Source organism: Uloborus diversus, chromosome 1 (genome assembly GCF_026930045.1).
Source record: "Uloborus diversus isolate 005 chromosome 1, Udiv.v.3.1, whole genome shotgun sequence".
Classification (NCBI taxonomy): Eukaryota; Metazoa; Arthropoda; class Arachnida; order Araneae; family Uloboridae; genus Uloborus; species Uloborus diversus.
Genome location: NC_072731.1, coordinates 248,496,260 through 248,524,121, shown reverse-complemented (window position 1 = coordinate 248,524,121; position 27,862 = coordinate 248,496,260). Strand labels below are relative to the sequence as shown.

The 27,862-nt window shown below is 31.7% G+C and overlaps 1 protein-coding gene across 2 annotated transcripts; it reads left to right on the top strand.

The window, feature by feature from the left end:
* Positions 1-1,302: 1,302 nt before the first annotated feature.
* LOC129226663 (ras-related protein Rab-5B-like) lies at positions 1,303-27,862 on the top strand. 2 transcript variants are annotated; one of them, XM_054861303.1, is made up of 6 exons: positions 1,303-1,322; positions 11,627-11,797; positions 14,254-14,405; positions 16,526-16,648; positions 17,568-17,661; positions 26,788-27,862. In XM_054861303.1, the coding sequence occupies exons 2-6, from the start codon at positions 11,635-11,637 to the stop codon at positions 26,901-26,903; spliced, it is 648 nt and encodes a 215-aa protein (XP_054717278.1). In that variant the 5' UTR covers positions 1,303-1,322; positions 11,627-11,634; the 3' UTR covers positions 26,904-27,862. The 2 variants fall into 2 exon arrangements, with proteins under 2 accessions (XP_054717278.1, XP_054717270.1); XM_054861295.1 differs by lacking the exon at positions 1,303-1,322 and adding an exon at positions 1,456-1,671.

The following is a 27,862-nucleotide window of genomic DNA, read 5'->3' as shown; positions in this document are numbered from 1 at the left end:
TCCTATATAAAGGCAGAAGAACCTTCTTAGATAGAACCTTAAGATCATAAAAATTCTGAGGGAGATGGGGACCACTAAAACTGATGTTGTGTTTTCTTGCAGCTTCCATCATGGTTTCATTTTTAAAAAATGTCAACAACAAAGTTACTTTTTGTAATGGTCATTTTAAGATCCAAAAGATTTTGTAGGAAAATCATTCTCTTCTTGAGTCTGCCTTCATCTTTTAGGCACATAAAAATGCAGTTCAGTGTAAGATTCTCATTCCTATATTAAATTCATTTAATATAGGAATGAGAATAAATATGAATATTTAAATTCATATTTCTATTCCTGTCTATATTAAATTCAATTTATAAGTTTTTGTCCACAATACTTTTGAAAAATCAATAATCAAGTTTCATGACGGAAGAATATTTTCACATTTAAATACAAAATCACATTTTCTAAGTATTCAAATCAAAGAGTTAAAAATTAGCAGAAAAAATTTGACCGCAAAACACATATAAAATTATAAAAACAATTCTTCGAAATTCTCTTTAAAAAAAACCATACACACCACATATACAAATTTTAGATGTTAATATGCTCGATTGAATTTCATCTACACCCACTCCTTCATTTTCGAAAAAAAAAAGCAATATTTTTGCACAATTTGTAACGATATCATTTCACTGGCTGAATTTATGTGAGAAATACCGCGTAAGAAATTGAATTCAAAGAACACATTATAAACGAATAAAAAAAAGTAACTGTTAAATATCGGAAGGGGGGAGGGAATATTCGATAAAGGTGCTATTCATGGTGCTATTTCAAATATAGGCGAGGAAAATATGCATAAGCATTAAAATGCCAAACGTGATAATAAATTTTCCTTTGTCCTACGAAGCTTTGTAACAACGATAAAGTGAATACAGCAAGAAACAAAAAACAACATTAATTACTTCTGAACTGTAATGCTGTTTCTCCATAAATATGTTAGTTAAAATAGTATAACGTTTAAAAATAATTTACGAAACTTATTTGATAACCAGCTGCAACATTTATTTTAAATTCTTTCTAAATCATCAATCTTAAATATCGAGTTTCGAAACTTCAGTTTGAAATAACCGCTAAAAATTCAAGAAATTACTTCACGCGCAATAATTTTCAAAACCTTGCATCTCGTTTAGTAGCTTTTGATACAAATATTTATGTAACACAATTTACCATTAAATAATAATTTGCATGACACTTCTACAATAAAAACACAGCTGATTTCTGTAGCGCCGCAGAAAATACAGAAATATAGTGCGCATTTTTTTAATTATCTCTTGCAGTGAAAAGTAAGTAAACTTTCAATAATAACCTATTAGAAAAAATATTAAATAAGCTGAATTACATAAAAGGAAGCATTATACTTATACAAGGATTTTATAAATGTATATATTGCTTTATAATGCTGGCGTAATGGCGGAGTCAGAATTACGATTTCATGTAATGTGGTATTATTGAGCTGAGGGTGGTTCATGTCTAAACTCTCAGCTTACGACTTTCCTGCAAATGACGTAGATTATATATGTGAAAAAATTCATTAAACAGACTTTGGATACGTTTTTATAACATCTGAAAGTGTATTTTTGGATTTAAAAGCTTGTGCGTTGTTTAATACTTCTTCCTAGTCCTATAATACAGGTTAGTAAATTCATTTCATGTACCACCTTACTGGATTAGGGTTAAACCACATTTTAAATGTATTTTAACATTCATTTTCTTTCTTTACCTTGAAATTCCTAAACTTACAGCAATGAAATTTTAAATTTGTCCCGATCGAAGTGTGTAAATAATGTGTAAACTCATGAATGTGCAATTCTGTGTTACTACGCGTTAAATACCTCCTTCATTAAGCCTAATATTTATTAATTTGATTTTTTTTTTAAATGCAGTGAATCACAAATAAATTTCTTGTGGTAACTCTTAGTCTGAATATTCTCGTATATTCGAAATTAGCCTGAATTATATTGTTCCAGCTAATTGAATTACTGGGTGATTCAAAATTTGCTGCTCTACATTCAGTCACAATTTGAAGTTTTGCATGTTAAAAACTGCTGATGTGGTAAATTTTGCCCATGAAAATTTTCAATTAACCTGATGTCTAAATTTCGCTAAATTATTTGGACCTTACCAAAGTCCGAACTTACAGGTACACAGTGTTTCGCAATATTAGGGCCTTTAAACGTCTGAAATTCGTAGCTCTAGAAACAAACCAGTTGTGTTTTTAAAGTTGCAATTGAAATTGATTATCCTGTTTGAAAAAACACATTTCAGTTATTCGGTATGTGATGTAGCAGTTGCATAATTTAATATTTTTTACTGTTGGCTTTGCTAGGGTTGTATGAATTGTGGACGACATTAATTGTATCACGACAAGTATCAAATATAAATTTGCAAAGCTCTAATGCAAAAAATTTCCTTTTGATTGCATTTCATGTTAAAAGTATTGAACAAAAATGCATTCATGAGTTTAATAATACTGTAATTTTTCTCTTTCATGAACTAAACACGAGTTTTCTGATACATTAAGCTTGTATACTTGCAGATATTTATTTTGTCATGAACCTAAACCAGCCCGTTTTTAAATGTAAATAAATATTTGCATGCATGCATGTATTGAACATTAATTCATAACAAATATGATCTCCTTTCTCCCTTGTAAGATTTATAGGTCATAGTCAGTGAGCTGTTACTTTTTGGTTCCACTCATTGAACAGCTCTGTTTCTAAAGATAGCTAATAATAAAGTCATGACGCATTTATGTTAGGCTGTAATGTTTTCCACCTGAGTATTTTCTATTAATCATTGGTGTAGTGGGAATGAGCTAAACTGTAATATGGAGGTCCGTCATTTGGGCAATCAGGGGGCCAATTGCCCCCTGTATCTTGGAAAATAGAAATAATATTTTAGCATGTTGTCTTTTCTCTATAATATGTACCAAGGTAGTAATTTTGTCGCCTGCTTGGTAATATAGTATGCTTGGAATCTATATTTTTCCTCTTTTGAAAAATCCATATATTTTCCATATATATTTTTTTTTTTTTTGTCTACAGTAACCGCCACCTATAAAATCATTGGATTATAAAATCAGCCGCTTTTTTAAATCAAATCTAGAAGTACACACTCATTACAATAGGAAAACATATTAAAGTCATCCTTTAACAAAATCATTATGGCTGGTTTGTGAAATGAAGCTTTTAAAGCCTATAAGTTGAAAATTGAAAAAAGCCAATTATTAAAATGTAACATTGAACTTTAATTTATTTTATGACAGTTAAATACCTCAACATTAACATGTTGCAATATTATAATGTTTTAAACATTGCAACAGACATAATAAATTCTAAAGTTGCGTTGCACCAAAAGAAATCGATCTCGGAAGATAAGGAAACCGCCGCGCCAAATTTGCCCTCCTCGATTGATGTCAAGAAAGTGCTTGATGTCTAAAGATGCACTTTAGAACAAAGAAGAGGTAATTTTGAATTCTATAACAACTTTTACAAACTTTCAAGCGATGTCTCATCTTAATTTTCAAATTCTGTTTATCAAAAATAAATGGGGCAAACTTTATAAGACTGTGTAAATGAAAAAATATACCTATGTTTGTTTAAAGTATCAATTGTGTTTTAAAACACTTAATACAATATAAATGTAGTAATTCATCTTTTTAGAGTATTTAAACTTTGAAACCTCTTTTTTGTTTAAGCTTATGCTGGTTTATAAAATCAGTCGCTTTATAAAATCACATGTCCTCGAGACTAATAATGATTTTGATAGGCGACGGGCACTGTATTTGCACAAATGAATTATAGTCCTATGCTTATCCTCAGTATCAGAGCGGGATCTGGGAGGGAGGTATTTACCCTATTTCAGTGGGTGGAGTTGCATTGAAACTTGCCATAAAAACTAAAACAAAGAATGGTAAAGGCGGCAGTTTAAAAATTTGCTGCTGCTTAAGGAAAATAACAGATAGTGCTCTGAAGCATTAGTAGGCCCTTGTATATGGCATGCACTATATGAAAGCAAAAGTGGAATTCAAAATTTTATCAAGAGCAGAGATTGGAGCGATCGTAGAAACACTAGGAGGTTTAGGAAAGTTTCGAAATTTCATTCGTATAATAATTCATTCAGAAATCTATAATATTTAATTTCAGTATCCCACATGAAAACGCTAACTTTGATAGTGCAAGCTGTAAGATAATTTAATTTTTCTCTGCAATCAAAGTATTCTCTACTTTTCTCCATAAAACTAAATGTATACACACAGAACGTAAGTATATCAATGATATCATTTAGTAAATCAAAATTCCTTGCTGTTTAAGAGTGTCATGTGTCAAATAGTAAAATGCTAAACTGCAGCCTAAATTTCATTTTTGTTTGAATTATTTTAAGTTTTAAAAATGCATATAACTGATATAACATCTCCAGTTAATATTTCTGGTATAGTTAATGTAATATGGAATTGTAGACAAATGCCAACACATCAGTGCTCGTCTCTAAAGCCTGATAATATAGACTAATACCGTTCTCAGAAAATTTTCAAAGTTTGCTGACAGTTTTGACATTTTTTCAGCAAATTTTTGTTTTATCAAAATTATTAGCAAGAGACAGGTGTCTGTTGTCAATTCTCATAAGCTAGTATGTGCCAGCTCAAGTTTAGTGGCAAAAGTGATGAGGATCTAGATCTCTTTCACGACTGCCAAAAAAGTCAATAGTTACAAACAGTAAACAAAGTAAAAACATCGGATAGAAAGCTCCAGCTCTCAATGCTGAGTTTTACTGAGTATACATCAGTAAAAACTAGCATTACAAATAAAAACTAGTATGTTGTGGCCATCACGAAACTTTCTTCTATATTTTTCTTTTTTTTTTTCTGATCCCTCCCCATGCTTGACGAGGAAGCAATATTCCCAACAAAAAGAGAATTACACATGCAAAAACTTGATGACCATCCCAATGTCTGAATTATTGCAAAAGCAAAGCAAAGAGCGAAAATTGAAAGTTATTTTAAAAGCCTTGCTTGAATTAATTACAAATATTTTATTTGTTAACAAACATAAGATGGCAACAGTTAAAAATTTTAAATCATTGAGATAATATTTCCGATCATTTCCATACAATTAAAATCACGAGAAATATGCAGACGACAATCTATTACGATTTATCTTTCTTATTGTTGCATTAATAAAGCTATTTTTATTCGCTGAAAAAATTATGATAATAAAAATAAATCAGCACCTCTTGGCGCGATTGGCGCCAAAATTGAACCAAAGCCTGTTTACATATGGATTCACATATATTCCTAATTTCAACCAGAACGTAGCATTACTTCTTGAGATAGGGCACTCACAATGGAAAAAAAGAACGGGCGATTGCGCTACCCCCTTTTTAGCTGTTGACACCAAAATAAAATCCGCTTTTATACCCACTAAAGGCTACTTGCCGATAAATTTTTCTTTCATTCCGTTCATTATTTCTTGAGATACAGCAGTCACAATTGACGACAAAAAAACGTTCTATAGCTCAACCCCCGTTTGAGTTATTGACACCAAAATTGAATCAGCACCTGTTCCTGTTAATGGCAACATATGGACCAAATTTTGTTTGATTCCGCCAGTTACTTCCTGAGGAATAGTAAGCACACGTAACTCAAAAAACGTCCCATTGCTCCACCCCCCTTGGAGGAATTCGCGCCAAAAACCAATGGGCACAAGTTCACATACGGGCACATATGTGTACCAAATTTCGTTTGATTTCATGCGGTAGTTTTTGCTGTAGAGCGGCCACAAAAAACTGGTCACACACAGACGTGACACACACACACATACATACATACATACACACACACACACACATACATACACACACACATACATACATACACACACACACACAGACAGACATTTTCCAAAAATAGTCGAAATGAACTCAGCACACCTCAAAACGTTCGAATCCTTCGAAATTCGAAAATTTGCACGAATCCAATACTTTCTTCTATATATTAGATATAGAAGAAAGTAAAAAGCTAAAGACAATTCGTCAAATAATAGTCAAAAGGGGAAATTATCACCTCAAAACAAAAACAAAATTTTATTTAGTCACAATTCAGAAAAAAGTGGCAACCTTCTCAATGGTTTTATTCATTCTAATTTAAAATGAGATCGCACAAACGATAATTTTCCGATGTGAAAATGCTGTTCCGTTTTAGGCTTTAAAATGCTTTTTATTTTTTTCCTGAAAATTAAGTCTCGTTTTTTTTCTTTAATTCAAAGGTTTAAAACAATTCTAGTGGTATTTTTCATCTTCTTTTGGGTGGGACCTGAATGAAGAAAATCGGATAATTATTTCGGGTAGAAAGAGCCATTTAATGCCATTTTAGGGCCCTAAAATTAAAACTTGAACGGTTCAGTACTTTTTTGGCATTTCGAAACCCTCCAAAGTTTTATCTCGGGTGACCAAGTACCTCACTGCTAAATTTGGTTAAGATCCGACGTTAACTGGATTTCAATTGGGAACATACATATACTCGTTATTTTATTTGTATGGATTACAAGCATCGGGCATTGACCAATTTGTGTTTGATCAGGATGGAACGTGTTAAGTAGTTAAAAGGGAGTCCCTAAAACAAAACTTTTGTAGAGGAAAGAATTGTGGGTGATTGATTGTAAGAGAAATAAAATAAATTATACTAGTCGACCCGTGCGGAACTCCGCACTGTGCTTCGAATCGTTTCATAAGGCATTTCGCTCTTTAAGAATTTCAAAGGAAGAACATTATGAAGAAGAACCGAAAAAAAAGTAAGCCCAAAAGAGAAGGCATGTATTTTAAAGACATCAGTAACAAAACCTCCTTAAATACAACGTTGTGATAATTTAATCATCGCTCACATTTTGGTCGTACATATTTTCAATTCAAACATAAATATCATTAAAAGTGTGGCTGAGTAGTGACTCATGAAAAAGCAATAATTGTGCATGTAAAAAAACAGGTTGTGGCAAATACAGTCCTGCCCATGTGAGCATCTGACGGGAAAAAAAAGAAATATTGAAGAGATATTTATTGGCACGGATTCGAATTGGCGCCATTCTGATTAACAGCCCGACACCCCAACGAACGTAGCAATTGCGCCTTCCATTTCGAAAGCTATTCATTGAAGGAATGCGTAGTAAAAAATAGCAAAAAAGCTTTTTGCCAAAAAAAAAAATAATAATAAAAATAATAATAAGATCATGTTTCTATGTTTTGTCATTAACCAGCATGATGCGATTTAAAATTATTCGAAAAGCATGGAATTTAATTAAAGAATGACGAAGATCTCACGTAGCGATTGAAACGAAGATTCTAGAGAAGTAATAAATTAGTGCTTTTATCTTTGAACTATTCACATAGAAGGTTGCTTTATGAGTTACGGCTCAAATGCTCGCACATGTTTCTCTTTTAATCGAACACTTAAAATTCAAAACCAAAACCAGTTGAACTGAGTCCGTTTTTTAAGTGTAATTTTTCGAACATAGACAAAATATTTTTTTTTTCAGCAGAAAGCAGAGGAGTAGAAAATGATTTCTTGCTAATGAAGTTGATAATAATTTTAAAGCTTTATATCTTATTCGCACGAATAAAAAATTAAAGGTTTACTGGGTGAAACTCGTAGTTTTAAATTGGCGTAGTATTTTTTCATTTGTACAAAAGGTCGAACACTGCTATTAGAAACATCTACATTTCAGCATACAATGAAAATGTTTTTCTGCACAAAAAGGATTTCCTTTAGGTAAATCTAATACTTTTTTATGCTTACATTATGCTGAGTGGTCTGGATGTAGTCAAAGTTTAAAAAACAGGAAGAACACTCTTTGATTAACAGTCAACTTATCCGAATGATAACTGTAGCCTGCATAAGGGCAGTTCTCAAAAGGTGGGAACAAAAAAGTTAACTTTGAGCAATTTCAAAAATTTTCGAATTTGACATCAATTTTGATTTTATTCTATAGTATGCATACCTAGAACACAATATATGAACATGAAAAGACAGCAGGTATTTGTAAAAATTGTTAATTAGCAAATTAAATCAGCAATCTGTAGGTAACAGATTTTGGACATTTTTTTCCTGTAGGTAACGGATTTTGGACATCATCATAACGTAAGTTTCACCATTTTTGACAATTGTTAATCTGATTTTTAACTTTTCCAATGAAAATTTTATTTACTACTTTTTAAATTTTGCAATTTAATAATAAAGAGGATATTAATGAAATACTTGAATGGCTATACATGCTGCTCCTTACATTTAATAAAGTTTTGGAATGATTTTGAAGAAATTTATGCAAGGTTAAAAAAAAGCTTCAAATTAAAAATAATACAATTGTAAAATGTGACATCAGTTTTAATAATGAATATTTTTTCTAATGTCATAAGAATTAAAATGATGTCTAAAAAAATTATTGAAGAAAGAAATTCGTATTTCCATTTGGAGATCGTTAAATTATGTTTCCAAAAGAAAGAAGAGAAAAAGAATTCTAAAATAATAAAAGCGGGGAAAAAAAAAAAAAAAAATTGCTAGCGCAGGTGATAAAGTCGCCAAAACTGGTACAGCTGACGATAAACTACATTTGTCAAATTGGAATTCCCCTCTGGTAACCTTTAGCTTATCGTATACTGTGTTGTCGCCAACGGAGGTTTGCTTGGCGATTTTAGCGCAAAATGGCTTTCGGTTCGATCATAAGCAGCCATGTTTCTACTGTAATTTATGTATTGTTCAATGTGTAACATATTAATTATGCAGAATACCAATGGATTAAAGAAGATAACATTATAATAACGTTTTTTATTGAGGTTAGAAGACAGTAGACCATCAAAAATTATGAATAAATGGACAGAATTATCGGCTTCAAGATCGTAACGCCATTTGGACATCTCACATGTACGTTTAAAAAAAATTATTTTTCTTCTAAGATACTGCATAAAAGCTTATGAAAACACTTTTAAACAATTAAAAATTGATTCCGAGGCTCGATAAACACCTTTAAAATGAAAACATCGTATACTTAGTTCTCAAAAAATAGCATTGTAAAGATCGTAAATTTTGGACATGCATCAAATTTCAAACTTACTATTTTCTAAAATCGTTTACAAAGTGAGTAATCTGTCTTTACTTTTGTTATTTGTGTAAAATATTAACAAAAAATTATTCAGTGTAAGATTCATACCTTTAATTTTTTTTTGAAACGTATGGAAATAATTTTAAAAATTTTTTCTTTAATGGTACATTTGCTCAGTTAACGTTTTGGTATGTCCAAAATTGCGCCTTTTAGCAAAGAAAATATTTTTTTAAGGACATTTAAAGAGCATTTTTTCCATAATTTATGTCAATTCTTGTCTCTATACAGTATTATAATTTAACTCAAAAATTTTTGAGTTAATTAAAATGAAAGTTATTTGGCGTTGAAGCTTCAAAGTTGAGGTCTGTGTTTGCTCCCACCTTTTGAGAACTGCCCATAAAGGAATCGAAACACCAAGTAGCATTCCCACTGCATTTATTTTATTACGTTTGTATGTTATGCGTACATGTAATGTGGAATACTAATATAAATTTGATATTCTTTCGGACAGCCCAAACTTGCCCAAAGTTCAGATAGTTTATAGCCGAACGCTCTACCAAAAAAAACTTATCAATTTAACCGAACAACTAAGTCCAGTGCTTTTAAGCTTTATTAAAATATGAACACACACACACACAGGCTTTTTTTTTTTTTTTTTTTCTGAAAGCGACGTAAAAAGTGGAAAACTGCATTAGAACTTTGCTTTTAGAAAATGCATAAGAACTACAGGCAGCATCAAGGTTTTGAAACAGCAAGGGAAGTTTTCGAAAACTTGATTTTTCGACTGTAAGTTCATTTTTCTTCATTAGCCAGCCTGATACATTTTAAAATGAGAAGGGAATAACATATAAGATAAGATATTGAAGAAACATTTTTTTATTCTTGAAAATTTTTACAATCTGTTACCGCAGGCTGCTTGAACCGTTATGACTTAGATGGCAGCACGTGTTCATCATTTAACAGCACGGTTAAAATACAAAATAAATTGAACTATGCTCTTTTTTAAGCGTAGCTTTTCGAATGTAGTAAAAATGTGATAAGCTATTTGTTTTTTTTTGTTTTTTTTGTTTTTTTTTTGCAAAAAGAAGAAAAAATATATATTTTACCCTTCAAATTGAGGTAGTAATTTTTTTATTTGTACAAAGAGTCAAAAACTCATTAGAAGAATTTATATTTCAATATACGATTTATTATTTTTTTCAGAACAAAAAACAGCTCTATTGTAGTCTGAAATCTTAAACCTGTTACTTATATTTTCGCTTACATTATGCTTTAATTCTCTTACCAGAGCCAAAGCTTTAAAAAAAAAACGTACAATTCCGAAGTAATTTAGCACAAAGTCGCTTCAAGTTTTCATATCAGCAAGGAGCGTTTCCTTCTCATTTATTATATTCCTTCATAGTGGTTATTCACTTAATTAAGTGTTCGTGTTATGTACAACATTTCTCTAATTTTCTGTTGCAGATTGTCCCGACGTGGGCCCGAACACGCATTCTCCGGATTACGAAGAGAACGCTCTGCCGATCAAGCTATTCAGCTTCGTCGGTCATAGCGCAATTTAAAGTTATAAGTTTAACCGAAAACCTCATTCTGGTTCTTTAAAACAGGTTTTTTGGCTGAAAAAAACAATTTTTAGACGGTGGATCTATTTTTCGTCAGTAGCCAGCACCATAAGCTTTAAAATAAGGCGTAAATCAAAGAAATCAATCAAGAATTGAGGAAAATCTGGCGTAGAAACCAAAAACAGGCTACAGAAATAATATATAAGGATAAACATTTTAATGAATAGGGTATTGTTTATGCAATCATCTGGTATAAATTTTTATTTCTTTTGGAAACATTGTATTAAATTTAACATCAATGATTGAGTGGTGGGGTGTGGCCTTGATTCTTTTTTTGAAAGTTAAAAGGTGTGAATTGCAAGTGTGACGTATTTGTTTGAATATAAACTAATTTGTGTATAACGATTTATGAAAAAAGTTTTACTTGCAATGGTTATGTTTTAAGATTTTCCTGTCACTGAGGGGCTAGTCCATAAATGATGTTAAACTTATGAAACTTTATGAAAAAATGTGTCATGTTACTCTGCCATAGGCAGGTAAATGGCAGTTATCTGTAGAAATGAGTTTTCGAAATATTTGTGGAAACTAGTTTTGGATTCAATGCTAACAATAGGGAAATGTGGAAATTAAACGTTTTTTTCTTGCTTTTGTACAGCGGAAACCAAATGAGCAAGCTTGACCAATAAAACTAACATACAATAGATGACAAAATGCAAAAAAAATTAAATTTGAAAAATTCCTGGTTACTTTCCTTTACTTTCCCATGGCAGTACTCTTCTTGTTATCCCTCCCCCATGTCCCAATTTCATGGACCCCCCTTCAAAGAATGACGTCCAATGTTTGTATCTAATGTAAATAATACTAATCTTTAAGCATGCTTATCTTTCTTTTTTGGTATCTTACATTTAAAACTTTTTTCATGTTTTATTTCAACTTTAGACCCTGTGATGGCAAATCGGGGTGGAGCTCAAAGACCTAGCAACACGTCACAAGGCAAAATTTGTCAGTTCAAGCTTGTTTTACTTGGAGAATCTGCTGTAGGGAAATCTAGTTTAGTGTTAAGATTTGTTAAAGGACAATTTCATGAATATCAAGAGAGTACAATTGGTGGTAAGTAGTGATGGCACGAAGCGCCAAATGCTGAAGCTTCCAACTAATGGTTGTAGCTCTAGCTGTTGTCCATGGTTGGTATTTCAGCACTAAGTGCATAATATATGCAATTTGACTGTAAGATGTATAACATTTTTACCCTATTTTTTCTTTCCGAAGTTCTTTGTAACATGCTCAGCATCAAAAAATCGAGGTAGGTTAATATTGTAAAATAAGAAATTCCAACGTCACTCTCTCTCGTTAATAGATCAAAATTTTTAAAAAATGAATGTCTGGTGTACCCATTGTTACATACTTCCTATCATAATTTAAAATTATAATGTATGATTATAAATGGCTACAAATTCGATCCAAAGATCCAAATAAGTGAGATTCCCGTGTATTTTTAAATTCCTCTCCATTTTATTGCAATGATATTTAAAATGAAAGATATAGCAGTAGAAACTTGTGCAACGTATGTAGATGTGACAGGAAAGTTCTGTTCATAGTAAATGCACTGAATTATGCCTGTAATTTAGTAAGAAAATAAGGTGCCTTGCAAAAGTTAGAAAACAACTCAAATCAGCTTAGCTGGTATGCTGTTTTAAAAAATATTAAATGAACTATCTAAGAAGTAACTACAACAAAATCAGTATGATATGGGCATAGTAAGATAAAAATACAAAGCACAAAACTATCTGCAGGTATGGAAATCAATATATAGTGGGTAGGTCCAATAATGTATCCATAAGGGCAAAATGTAAACTTTCTTTCATTAGTTTACCTACCAAATATGATATTAATTCACAATTACTAGGTGATGCACATATCCTACAGCAAATGTATCTGCACAGCAGCAAATGTATTTGTGTACAAATGCATCTATATTATCTAGCTATGGGATATGAGAATGCTTTGGTATGTCTTTGTACAAGTACTACTGAATTTTTTCCCCATTCATTGGCACAAACGTTTAGTTAATGATAATTGTATTAAATAAAAGAAACAATTGAACCCTCCTTCCTGAAAATATTTATCAAATATTTTCCAAAATCGTTGAATTTGATCGAGTTTAATGATGTAGGTGTCTCAATGCGTTATAGTGTGCTTTTAAAGTTATTTTATTTCAGTTGATATCAACAATATACAGTAACTTCTCGTTATATCTCGCTTTTCGGGGGACAAAGAAAAAGAGCGATATATCCGAAAGCGCGATATAACGGAGGTCATTAAAAATGGTTATAAGTTCAATATACAAGTAAATTAGCGTTCGTTCTCTTTGACGTGATATTCTAATGGTTTCAATTTAGTTAATGAATGTACTATCACACCTATTGAAATTTAAATAAGATTGAAATTTAAGTAAATTTTCACCGTCAGAAAGTAAAAAACACCAAATGGCGAATGAAGACTATCTTTTTGATCTGCTGCAAGATAAGAATGAGCATTCCAATACCCTCTTATTCCCAATAGACTTTCTAATCCGTTGGACTTGCTATAGAAAGGATGTGAAAAGTAAAAGTAGCCACATTGTTATCAGAAAACTTTGGCCCGTCCAGATCATTCTTCCTTTCTTTGATGCAAATCCCGGTTTGTGCAACTAAGCACAAATATTTTCTGTACTAATAGAAGGGCGTATGTTCTCTTCTACATGGGCTAGTGTGAAATGACACCTGCTCACTCATTGTAAAGGCAATGTATCAATACAAAAGAAGATGTCAAGTAGTTTACAGACTATTCTGAAATATATTGTGCGGCTATGTACATTTGGATGACAGGTATTGCTGCTGCTTTTCCAGCGAATTCAGAAGAATAGCTTCCTTTTGTTCATTGACAAAATAAAGAGGAAAGAGACCTTCTTTGAGCAATACGATATGTTTTCAGAAATTGTTTCAAAATTAAAGCAGTTTTTTAAAGTTGTGAAATAAAATTTTAAAGCTTAGTATAAGAGTGAATTAAGAATTAAATATTTTACTGTGCTGGACTGCAATGTTCTTGATATGGAGTAATAAACTGAGACCAAGCAAACTTGCTAGTTTCAGCTAGTTCAAATTTTGAGTGAAATTATGCACTTCACTTTAGAAATATGATTAACTTATAAACACTTTTTTAAAAATTCTTGTCAATTGTTAAATATTTTCAAAGTTACAAGCGGTGCTGTGCTAAGTAGTGTATTCTTTAAAATTAAATTCTGCTGCCAAGTAGGTAGCTAGTGATTGTGAACTCTTTTCTGTTAACTTGTTTTTCTTCTGCATATCCTGTCCAATGTTCTAACAGCTAAGTTATTTGAAAATAAACCAGATGGTACTATTGAATTGGCTTTTAGAAATGTGTTCAGAACTGAAAGAAGGAAAAAATTATGCATAAATTTGAAAGATTGCGCTTGTGGATAAAACACATATTTGCTTATACATTTTAAATCCTTTTCTTCAGTAAAATGTTTTCGTACTTCATTAGTTTTCATTTTTGTGTTTCAGCTGCATTCCTGACACAAACAGTATGCTTGGATGACACTACAGTTAAGTTTGAAATATGGGACACTGCTGGGCAAGAAAGATATCACAGTTTGGCTCCTATGTACTATAGAGGTGCTCAAGCAGCGATTGTTGTATATGATATTACTAATCAGGTAGTTCAGAGTTTTCTATATTTTTAATTTAAATGCTTTTGTGTAATAACAACTCTATCTCATCAAAATATTTTTTCTGTATGGACCTTTGTGACATTTAAGGTTGCTTTTGTGCCAACAAACATGAATTTTTTCCAAGACAAGAGCAAAAAATTATGGGAAAAGTTTTACAAAAATGCTGTTTTAAATTTAAAAAATAAACATAGAGTTTAGTATTTGTGATTTATCTTTCTCTACCCTAAATAATTGTAATTTAAATATACTGTGCGATTCAAAGCAAAAAGTTCCGTCCAGAACTAAGAGTCTAATTTCCCATACACAAACATTGATTTTCTGGTGTATCTAATATTCTCTTTATTAGCTAAGACAGCAAATTATGTCAATCATACCTTTTTAACAATTGCTTTAATAGGTGAAGATTTAAGCTTCGTTGAAAAGCTTTTTCCAATGAAATTTGTTGCTGCTTTTAAGTTTGGGATTTATATTTGCTTTTAATTTCCCTGCAGGTGCTTAATGGTAAAATTTTTCTGACAGTTCGAAATTGAACAAAAAGTTGTTCAAATCAAAAAGATATTTTCCATACATGGGGTTCTTCAACAAGAGCTTTATCCAAGAAAGTTTGTTTGAAAAAAATCCAGTTTTAAGTTCAGGATTTATATTTGCTATACATCTCTCAATAGGTTTTTTTTTTTTTACTGTTCAGAATTGAACAAAAATCTGTCCAAATCAAAACAAGTCTTTTCTTTTTTCCATTTTCTTCATCAAGACCTTTTTCTTACAAAGTTTGAAGCAAATCCATCTTTTAACTCACACACAGGATTAATATTTGCCTTAAATTTCCCTGTAGGCACTGATGTTAAGTTTTTTGATCTGTTCTAAATTGAATGACAAATTGTTCAAACCAAAATGTAAACTATGGGAGTGAGGCGTTTTCGCATAGATATTAAAAAAAAAAAAGCTTTGTTCGGATCAGACTATTCACTCAAAAGTTATTAGGGAGGACAAATAGACACACATTTTCTCAATCTCAAAACCCGACTTTCTATTTTTTATTTTATTTATTATTGACTTTTTGTGTTTAGCAGTATTTTTAAGATGCTTTCATGATTTGATCTTTTACTTTTACGGAAAAGTAGGCTAAAAACGCGAATAATATGACATGGCAGATCAATTTTGCTACAAGGATAACTGACTTGCGTCATACATACAAAACCAGACACTGGCAGATCCAGGTCATGTCTCTATTTTGCAAATCATTTTAGTTTTTTAAGAAGGTTTAAAACTGTTTAAAATTTGCATCCTGCAACAAAAACTCTGGGATCTGTGAAATCTTGCTCTAATCTCATAATTAAGGCACTCTTGTGCATTGCCGTTGCAACACGCATATATGGTGGCTTAAGGCCGTAAGTTTCAAAAACCGCTTTGAGCCTTTTTTAAAATATTGTGTAAAATCGTCTTTGTGTGTTAGGTGTGTGATATGTTGTGCATCTGTCAGTTTCTGGCTTATCACCCTGTGTATTATAACAATAAAATGAACAAAAAAAAAAACATTTTATGTAAAAAAATTTCTGACTTTTTCCATGTGTAACTTAACATTGTGCCTAACCATGTTTAACTGATTATGCTTTTAGAGTTTTTCACCTTTCTTTTTATCCCTCTTGCTAAGTTATACCTGTAAACTCTACTAGTTTTTTCTGGAAGATACCTGGATTTTGATCATTTTTCTGGATAATATATATGATGTAAGGAACATTTAGTTGCATACTAAGAAAAATAAAAGATCTGTCTTAATGATCTCCTGAATTTTTCAATCATCTACTGGATTCTTTCCCAGTATATGTTGGCAGGTATGCTAAGTATGAAAGCAAATTTTCAGTAACAGGACTTGATTCAAACTTATCCGAAAAAAAAAAAAAAGTTTTATTGAGAAAAATTTCCCAAGCAAAAAAGCTTTAAACCTTAAAACATGAATTTGACTACTGTTTCCCTATTTTAGCATTTCCATAAGTTGATTGTTTTTCCATTAAATCTCTTCTTGAACATTAATTTCTCTAATTTTGGTTGTTTGTGATTACTACAAAAGCTGAAGTGTTTTGTAACTAATTTTGTTTCAATTTTAGGATACATTTAGCAGGGCTAAAACTTGGGTTAAAGAATTACAGCGTCAAGCAAGTCCAAATATTGTTATTGCGTTAGCTGGAAATAAAGCAGACTTAGCAGCCAAAAGAGCTGTTGAGCATGAGGTATTGTTATTATTTTTACTGCTCAGGGGCTTTTATCCATCATAATATTTTTTAATTTTCTGAAAAAAAGAAAAATCTGGTCTAGGAACCCATATTTGTAAATGTGAAGAACCTTAGATGCAGAGCAATGAAAGTGCAAACTTAGCCAAATATTTGTCAAACATGCGTGCATTACATGCCACTATTCCACAAAAGGGGCCCTAAGGGCCTTTATCAACATTCTGATAAAATTGGACCAACATTAAAGGACGTTTCCACCCGTTGGTGATTTGACATTAAATGCGCTATGCAGTCATTTCTTAAGGGAGGCTATTTGAAATGGTCACTTAAAATAGGGCAGGTTAGCATCAAATTAATAGGGAGGAGTTCTGGTTCATTCACTTTTGGCTCATCTTTCAAGAGATACTTTTCTTCTAATGACCTGGTTAGTAGCAGAGTGTTCACTATATTTAAATGCTTTCTTTTTTCAGTTTGTCTAACCCCCCCCCCCCCTCTCGTCATAGGCCACCAAAGACCTGGAAATCAATTTAAAGTTCTATAAAGAAACCTACAGAACTAAAAATAAGCAGCCTGGTTGCAGAAATAGGCAATAGAGTGAAGCCGCAAAATGCGAATTAGCGAGGGATAATTGTGTTTACTTTCTGGAAAAAAAAATTTTATAATTATTTTACAAAAGATTAATTTTTTGAAGTAGATTAAAATTGATTGTATTACCGAACAGGATTTAAAGTTATGAAAAGTATTTATAAAATTTTCTTCATTATCCAAATTGTCGCCTCAGAGCAACACTAAGATATCTAATAGTAGAAATAACACTAAGATATCTTACTGTTGCTCTGAGGCGACAAAATATACTATTCATTCATCACATGCATATATAGAGAACTGTATAAGAGTCATATTTTTATTATATTTTTAGGAAGCTCAAGCTTATGCAGATGAAAATGGTCTTCTTTTTATGGAAACTTCTGCGAAGACAGCTATGAATGTCAATGACATTTTCCTTGCAATTGGTAAGTTTTTCTTTTCATGTATGAGCTACTCTACCTTTTATATTCATCAGTGGCGCACAGAAATTCCGCAAGGGGGGGGGGGGGGTTAGGATTGAAGGTCCACCATTCTCATGTCATACTCCAACCGGCATCCAAACATTCTTATTTATCGATTATCCGGAATTTTTTTTAAAAAATATTGAATAATTACTTAGCATCATTTAATTTTGAAATTAATTTATGATAACTATATACTTACTTAAAATACCAGAAAGCACAAGAATACAGTCAACGCTCTATAGAACGACCTCCTACTACTGCAACCTTTCCGTTGTAACGACCGGTGCACAAAGTCATTTTTCCTATTCCATAGATGCAATGCTATTTTATAGTCCATTAGAGCGTCCAAATGCAATCTTTCATTCCAATACAACGTACAAAATTAAGTTTCAATTTTTTAAATATTCTGCAGACTAACTGCTCAAAAATTGATATTAAAACGTTTTATGTGTAAAAGTATAATTTCGATTAAAGGAAATTATTTGTTGCTGTATGGTTAAACAAGTGATGAACATCTCACGCAAACAATAGACATTCAGAATTGCATTTTTTCAAAAAGTTTTAAAAAGCGAAAAATTTCTACAATGTCTATACGAAGAAGAAAATACATGGAAAAAATTTCAATCAAATAAAATAAACATCTAAAAAAATCAATATCTAGTTTTAAAAATACAGTAGCATCTTGAAAGTTCATTTTAATTGGGGCTTGCGTTGTCTCGGATTGCTGAAAACTTGGATTATCCGAAAAATTCTTTGGCTTAAGTAAGGACGTGTACTGTTTACTTCTCACGCTATGAAAAGGAAACATTGTCTCCTCGAAAAATTCATCACTCAAATTTCATCATAAATTTATATTTTAATAAACCCTACGTGAGTTTTGATTATTTTTTTTTCTTTTTTTTTGTCTGAATGTACTTGTGTCTAAACATGCAGGCAACCAAAAAATACCCTTTGATCGTCCTCAAATAAATTTTGCACAAGTTTTATCGTGACATTTCATCTGTGTTGTATGAGCGTACGTATGTCAGGGTTCGTACGCTCCTTACAAACTCCTTATAAACTCCTGCTTTTTAAGAAAATAAAATAAGGGCCCTTAAATCTCCTGACTTTTGCTATTATCTCCTTACAAACTCCCTATTTTTTTATTCTACATGGCCTTAAAGATGTTTTTCTATCGCCAATCTGATAGGAGTGATTACGTTGTACCTAATTTTACCAAAATTCTGCTATTTATTCGTCTGCTAATACCGGAAATCCGATTTTTTCGTTAGACAAATTTCTTCCCCACATCCGAATTTTTTTTTTCAAATTTATGTCGATTATGTAGATAGCTATTTGTAAAATAACATCTTGTAGATTTTTTAAAGTACCATTTTCAAGTTTTTTTTTTTTTTTTTTTTGCTTCTATAAATTCTTTTATTTACCTCCCCCCCCCCCCCCCTTGTATTTGAATTTGATTCCGAGACTGCTGACGTCAAAGAAAATGCAGTAAATGCATATTTTACTATAAATTTATGTAGTATGTTTGTGCGTTCAATGTTTTGTATGAAAACAAAAATAAATAATATTAGAGTTGTACATATTTTTTCTGAAATAAGTTTTAAAAAATACAGGAATCTTTAAGCAGGAAACTAGTCCTTAAAAAATAAAATGAACTGGGAAACTCCTTACTTTTGATTTTCAAAGTTGAGTATGAACCCTGTATGTACCTCGCATAATACAAAAAAATTTGTCATAGAAGGATAAAATTTCATACAGTGGCAGATACAAGAGAAGGGTCATGTGGGTCATGCCCCCCCCCCCTAACCGTCGACAATAATATCCGTCCACATTTAGTTCAAACACTGCATGCGTAAAATGTAAAAGATTACCCTTGTTTGTTCAATTCATTAGTTTTGAAAGTAAATTTTTGAAATTTCTTCATTCATTGATATGAAATTAATTTGCTACGTTTATGCCTATCAGAAGCCCTATTCCTGAGACCGATTTCGTGCTCTTTTTATTGACACCCAAGAATTTTAAAAAAATGTTTGTGCCCCTAACTATGGTTAGTTTGGGGGGATCATTTTTCAGCATGACCCCCCCCCCCCCTCCCTAAAATGGTAGTCTGTATCCGCTAGAGATGAGTTCAGGCTCCTTTTTGAGAACCCGGCTGATATTGTCTCGGACTAAAATTCGAGCTCGAAGGACACTTTCTTGTATCAAAAGCCGAACCTTCTACAGTTTGACATGATCTCTCTGTTGATGAAAAATTTTATGTCAAATCATGTTCTTCATTAACAGAAGTTTCTAAATTTTCTCAATGCTCCACTTCAAATGCATTATTGTATGAGATATTGCAATAGTAATCACAAAAAAACATATTATAAATAAGCGTTAATTTATTTTCTGTTTTTTTGAGCAATCACGATTGCTTATTGCTTTCACTTGACTGTTTTTGATGTCCTATCATTTTTCCCACCGCCACCCTCCACAGCATCAGCGTCGACCGGGTCCTCACGATGCTGCACCTCTAGCGAAAACAGTCTCCAGGTTTCATCACTATCCTACACTTACACGCATACATACACGCACCTACACACATATACATATATACACCTACACACATACACAAACACATACACTCACATACACACAACTACCCACACACTCATGCCTGCACACAGACACAAACACATATGCCTACACATACATACACATACCCAAACACACACATACACACAACTACCAACACACTCATGCCTGCACACAAACACACATGCCTACACACACACATACCCTCCACACACAAACACACGCTTACATATACACACACTCGTGATTGCGAAAAACATAATTTGAATTCAAGATGACAAAATTCAAATTAATTTTTATTTTTTTCTTTTGGTTAAATCTTCTCATTCGATTGAACTGATTTAAATGATCCTTTCATTTCCTCACAGTAGGAAAATGTTTATTTGCTTTGAATTTGTTTGGAGATTGACGATTGAATATCTTAGCTAGAGTCCCAGCCCGAAACCTATTTTAGGTTCTAGAGCCCGAGCCCGTCTCATGTCTAGTATCTGCCCCTGATTTTGTACATATGATTCCAATTCCTAAAGCAGGGTGGCGACAGATCAGGGAGATCAGGGAAAAGTCAGGGAAATATCAGGGAATTTGGAAAAAATAACAAAAAATCAGGGAAAATTGATTTTTTGAAGAAAAACATTTTTTTTTTTTGCTTTACAAAATTAAGTACTTTTAATTCCTTACGCATTTTCCGCCAATTATCTGTTCAAAAAAAAGAGGAAAATTATTGAGGTGCGATTATACACTGCCGCATATTTGTGCATCTCTTTTCCTGAACGTCAAAGTATTGAATCTTACTTATTAACCACAGGATGAACTTCCTAAGATTGCTTTTGTGTCTGTTAGGTTGTTTATTTTACCTAGCTTGAAATTTCCTTTTATGTTTTCAATGCTACGTAAAATAAACAAACATACAGGCAAAGAGGAAGCCTTCAATTATGCCTTAGCTCCTTTGCCTTTATTCCATTGTCTCGAAGTAATTAGCGTACTATAATCACGATTTCAAGAAGAAATCTTTGGTTTTTGAATTAATACTATAAAAGCTTAAAAGTTATTACTTCTTCGCGTTTCTAATTTAATTGCTAAAATTGAACTTTCAATTAAAAAAACTTTGTTTTTTGCCGTTATACTATTTGTTGTCACCGCAGATTATAAAGGTTTTCTTTTCTTCAGACTTTAGTGATTCTTTAATTTTATAACCAAGTTGTATTCTTCTTTTATATATTTTGAAATTAACTAATTGCTTTTTTTCCCTTTTTTTCCCCCTTGCATTTTAAAGTTGTTTGTTACAAAAGCAATCTACTTGTGTACTTAAGAAAATATCTTTATTTTTTTATTGTTAAAATGCTGTATTCATTCATTAAAACCTATGTTCTTGATTAGAGAAAAGCTCCCTATGAATGGTTGTCAAATGGTTTCATCTGTTTTGCATAAATATGTCAATTAGTTAATTTTCAAGAATAAATTCTTAACTTCTTATGCTAAGTGGTTTCTGGAAGTAAAGTTTTTTTTTTTTTAATTTTCTATAATCTTTCCATTGTATAAAAATTAAGCATACTGTTTTGTAGGTCATCCCACCCCCCCCAATTGTCTTTTTTTTTTTTAACCATTTTATTTAAAAAAAAGTAGCATCTTTTTAAAATATATCTTTAGTTCAACAATTTTACATAACTTAAAACGTTTAAAATACTGCATTTTATACAAACATACAATGGATATCAAGTAAAGCAAAGAAAGAAAACCATTATCATTGGTAACGTAAATCAGGGAAATTTGGTGAACTTAATCAGGGAAAAGTCAGGGAACTTTTTTTCACAGTTCCTGTCGCCACCCTGTAAAGCGTCAAGTTTCACACTTCGCTTTTTAATTGCAATTGGATATTCCAAAAGAGCTGTTCATTACCTTTTTGTATGTTTTTACGGAAATTCTACATAGCAGTTTTTTGATTTTCAGACTAAAAATTTTTTGTCTTTCAAATGTTTACCTTAAAAATACCAACAAAGCACCATGAATTAAGCGGAACCTCTTACTTTTGAGACTCGTATTTTCGAGACTCTACTGTAACTGATTTCACTCTGTTATTTTCAATGTATTTTGTCTCTGAATGTATTATTTTTATTTAATGTGTAATTATTTTAAATTATTAAATTTTATAAATAGGGTGTTTAATTTTAAAATTTTAAAAAAGAGAAAGAATTAAATAAAAAAATCAAAGATTTTATTTTATTACTTTTTTTTTATTGTCTTTTAAAACGAACCATAAATTTGAGATCATTCTTGCATTTTAATAATTGACTAAATAACTTGCAATACATTGTAACGAATTGTTGTAACAAGTGTCGACTGTACATGCATTTACTTTTTTCAGTTAGTTAAAAATTAAAAAAAAGAAGCAACATCATTATAAAACAATTTATGTTCACATACAGTTTGATTTTGTAAGGGATGAAAGAGAAAATATTTTTATTTTAGTTAATAAATCTGAAATTAATGTAACCTTTGCTTGGAATTATTTTACGTACTACATGCATTGGATTATAGTCCATCAAACTTATTCAAGGGTGATGAAATGGGTCCAGACCTCCTGGACCCTCCCCTTGTGTGCCACTGATATTCATCAATGTCTGAAAACGCATAATGCATATTTCAATTGAGTCTCTGCTGAATTCAGATCTTTTGGCTCAGTTTGCATACTGTTACTGCTGTTGACAGAAATCAATTTTGTGCCATTATTTGGCAAGCAATTTTTTGCTTTCAGTGGCAACTGATAGATAGACAGTGAAATTCCATTACAACAAATACCAAGACAACGACAATACATACAAAAAAGAAAATACATGGAAAAAATTTCAATCAAATAAAAGAAACATCTAAAAAAAATCAATATCTAGTTTTAAAAATACAGTAGCATCTTGAAAGTTCATTTTAATTGGGGCTTGCGTTGTCTCGGATTGCTGAAAACTTGGATTATCCGAAAAATTCTTTGGCTTAAGTAAGGACGTGTACTGTTTACTTCTCACGCTATGAAAAGGAAACATTGTCTCCTCGAAAAATTTATCACTCAAATTTCATCATAAATTTATATTTTAATAAACCCTACGTGAGTTTTGATTATTTTTTTTCTTTTTTTTTTGTCTGAATGTACTTGTGTCTAAACATGCAGGCAACCAAAAAATGCCCTTTGATCGTCCTCAAATAAATTTTGCACAAGTTTTATCGTGACATTTCATCTGTGTTGTATGAGCGTACGTATGTACCTCACATAATACAAAAAAATTTGTCATAGAAGGATAAAATTTCGTACAGTGGCAGATACAAGAGAAGGGTCATGTGGGTCATGCCCCCCCCCCCTAACCGTCGACAATAATATCCGTCCACATTTAGTTCAAACACTGCATGCATAAAATGTAAAAGATTACCCTTGTTTGTTCAATTCATTAGTTTTGAAAGTAAATTTTTGAAATTTCTTCATTCATTGATATGAAATTAATTTGCTACGTTTATGCCTATCAGAAGCCCTATTCCTGAGACCGATTTCGTGCTCTTTTTATTGACACCCAAGAATTTAAAAAAAAATGTTTGTGCCCCTAACTATGGTTAGTTTGGGGGGATCATTTTTCAGCATGACCCCCCCCCCTCCCTAAAATGGTAGTCTGTATCCGCTAGAGATGAGTTCAGGCTCCTTTTTGAGAACCCGGCTGATATTGTCTCGGACTAAAATTCGAGCTCGAAGGACACTTTCTTGTATCAAAAGCCGAACCTTCTACAGTTTGACATGATCTCTCTGTTGATGAAAAATTTTATGTCAAATCATGTTCTTCATTAACAGAAGTTTCTAAATTTTCTCAATGCTCCACTTCAAATGCATTATTGTATGAGATATTGCAATAGTAATCACAAAAAAAACATATTATAAATAAGCGTTAATTTATTTTCTGTTTTTTTGAGCAATCACGATTGCTTATTGCTTTCACTTGACTGTTTTTGATGTCCTATCATTTTTCCCACCACCACCCTCCACAGCATCAGCGTCGACCTGGTCCTCACGATGCTGCACCTCTAGCGAAAACAGTCTCCAGGTTTCGTCAATATCCTACACTTACACGCATACATACACGCACCTACACACATATACACCTACACACATACACAAACACATACACACACTCACATACACACAACTACCCACACACTCATGCCTGCACACAGACACAAACACATGCCTACACACACATACCCAAACACACACATACACACAACTACCCACACACTCATGCCTGCACACAAACACACATGCCTACACACACACATACCCTCCACACACAAACACACGCTTACATATACACACACACTCGTGATTGCGAAAAACATAATTTGAATTCAAGATGACAAAATTCAAATTATTTTTATTTTTTTCTTTTGGTTAAATCTTCTCATTCGATTGAACTGATTTAAATGATCCTTTCATTTCCTCACAGTAGGAAAATGTTTATTTGCTTTGAATTTGTTTGGAGATTGACGATTGAATATCTTAGCTAGAGTCCCAGCCCGAAACCTATTTTAGGTTCTAGAGCCCGAGCCCGTCTCATGTCTAGTATCTGCCCCTGATTTTGTACATATGATTCCAATTCCTAAAGCGTCAAGTAGTCACACTTCGCTTTTTAATTGCAATTGGATATTCCAAAAGAGCTGTTCATTACCTTTTTGTATGTTTTTACGGAAATTCTACATAGCAGTTTTTTGATTTTCAGACTAAAAATTTTTTGTCTTTCAAATGTTTACCTTAAAAATACCAACAAAGCACCATGAATTAAGCGGAACCTCTTACTTTTGAGACTCGTATTTTCGAGACTCTACTGTAACTGATTTCACTCTGTTATTTTCAATGTATTTTGTCTCTGAATGTATTATTTTTATTTAATGTGTAATTATTTTAAATTATTAAATTTTATAAATAGGGTGTTTAATTTTAAAATTTTAAAAAAGAGAAAGAATTAAATAAAAAAAATCAAAGATTTTATTTTATTACTTTTTTTTTTTTTTGTCTTTTAAAACGAACCATAAATTTGATATCATTCTTGCATTTTAATAATTGACTAAATAACTTGCAATACATTGTAACGAATTGTTGTAACAAGTGTCGACTGTACATGCATTTACTTTTTTCAGTTAGTTAAAAATTAAAAAAAAGAAGCAACATCTTTATAAAACAATTTATGTTCACATACAGTTTGATTTTGTAAGGGATGAAAGAGAGAAAATATTTTTATTTTAGTTAATAAATCTGAAATTAATGTAACCTTTGCTTGGAATTATTTTACGTACTACATGCATTGGATTATAGTCCATCAAACTTATTCAAGGGTGATGAAATGGGTCCAGACCTCCTGGACCCTCCCCTTGTGCCACTGATATTCATCAATGTCTGAAAACACATAATGCATATTTCAATTGAGTCTCTGCTAAATTCAGATCTTTTGGCTCAGTTTGCATACTGTTGCTGCTGTTGACAGAAATCAATTTTGTGCCATTATTTGGCAAGCAATTTTTTGCTTTCAGTGGCAACTGATAGATAGACTGTGAAATTCCATTATAACAAATACCAATACAACGAAATATCTGTTTGAACGAAACAAATATTCAGTCTACATTCCATTTCCATTACAGTGAAAATCCCGTCATAGCGAGCAAAATTTGAGATCCGTTGAAGTCTGTTTTAATGGGATTTCTGAGTTTTCTTCTGTTACATTTTTTTAAAACATTTTTTGTGTGATTATCCGAGGGAAAGAATATTATTTTTTTTTTATCCATGTGTGTGTGTGTGTGTGTGCAAGCACTGCTGTTTCATACTTGACAACTCTACTGTTTTTAACGGGAGACTCCCGTTTTTTAAGATTTTCTTCCGTTTTTGCAGTTTTTTCAGTCAATCATCAAAAAGTTTCACTTTCTTCTCAATAGATGGCGCCCTTTTCTAGTCGGCCAATGTCGGGGAATAAGAATTTTTCCAATTAATAACTCATTTAGTAAAAATTAATTTTTCAGAAGCTTTCCACTTTGCATGTTCAATGAAGCACGTGCTTTTCCGAAAATTGCAGTAGATTTCAATCCTTTTGCATCTTGAAATTATTTCAATCGTTTTTAATGTTTGAAGTTATTTTAACATGTGCTACCCTATACTTATTTAATTTATATTGTATTTTCACTATATATATTTATTTCCTTTTTTTTTCGGATTTTAGTAATTAAATTTTTGTAGCTACTTTGCTGGTAGAGACTGGAGAATGTATGAAACTTTAAGCAAATTCACTCCTTATTATTTAGTTTTTCCTTTGCAGTATATTTTTCTTGCTACTTCCAATTTGCTTATATCTGAAAAAAATCCCCATTTCACTTTAAAGTATTCATGTTATTTAAAAACATAATTTAATAATTCTGTAGTGAGGATATGTCAATGGTGAATCACCTATATACCTCTAGTAAAATCTCCTGGTTTTTTTTTTTTTTTTTTTTTTTTTCCAGCTAAAAAATTACCCAAAAGTGACCAAACTGCAGGCAACGGAGGAGCAAGTGATGGCAGGAGAGGTGTAGACTTGAGCGAGAACCAACAGCAGTCTGGGGGGTGCTGTAAATCATAGGATGGGTGAAATTCAGGCAGCAAACTGGCTACCACTCTACTCATTTGAAAAAATTCAAAAGTAATGTACATTGGACAATTTGTATATATATATAACACTTATCTGAAGTTTTGGCCATTGGCAAAATGTTCTAAAGGTATACTGAGACTGATTCTTTCATAGCAAATTGTGTGTTGGCATATTCTTATTTTAGAAATTAGTTAAAGAACAATAAGGAACATGCCCACACACTATCTTATAACTGAATATATGAAAGCTTGTAATCTCAGTTGGACAGCATGAACGATTTTTTTAAATATGGCATTGTCGCTTAATTGCTGAACAATGTTCTGTTATAGTGTCGTGGAAATTTTTTTTGCAAATAATTGTTCTTAAAAGCATACTTTCAGTAGTTATTATTTGTTAAGTGATTATATTCAGTTTTGTTAAAATGACAGTATAGTTTAGACCATCACATCGTTTACTTTAATTTTGCATGATGATAAAAAATACAGCAAATGTATCAAACCAATTACGGCAATAAAATGTCAATTTCTCTTATTTTGAAAACTTGCCTGCCTCCTCTGTGTTCAATTTTAACGCAATATTATATGGACAGGATTTATTTTTTTTACATTCTGTTCTGTTGAAAGTGAAAAAAAAAAAAGATTATTGATGTTAAAATGTTTTGTTTGTAAAATCACTTGTTTTTATATATCCAGCACTATGTTTGACTGGTTCAAATGTGTAATCATAGTATTCTGTTATATATTTCCAAATAAACAATTTTTTAGTATCATTGATGCCATTGTATAGTCAATTTTATGTTTTAATAATCAAAACTATGTAATTTCCTTAAACATTCCATAGATCTTCATTTTAATCTTTGAAAATTATGTATTTGGCATCTAAAGCATAAAATGCAAATCGTGGTGTAAACTCAGTATGAAAAAAAGACCATTAAAAATTTCAAAAACACA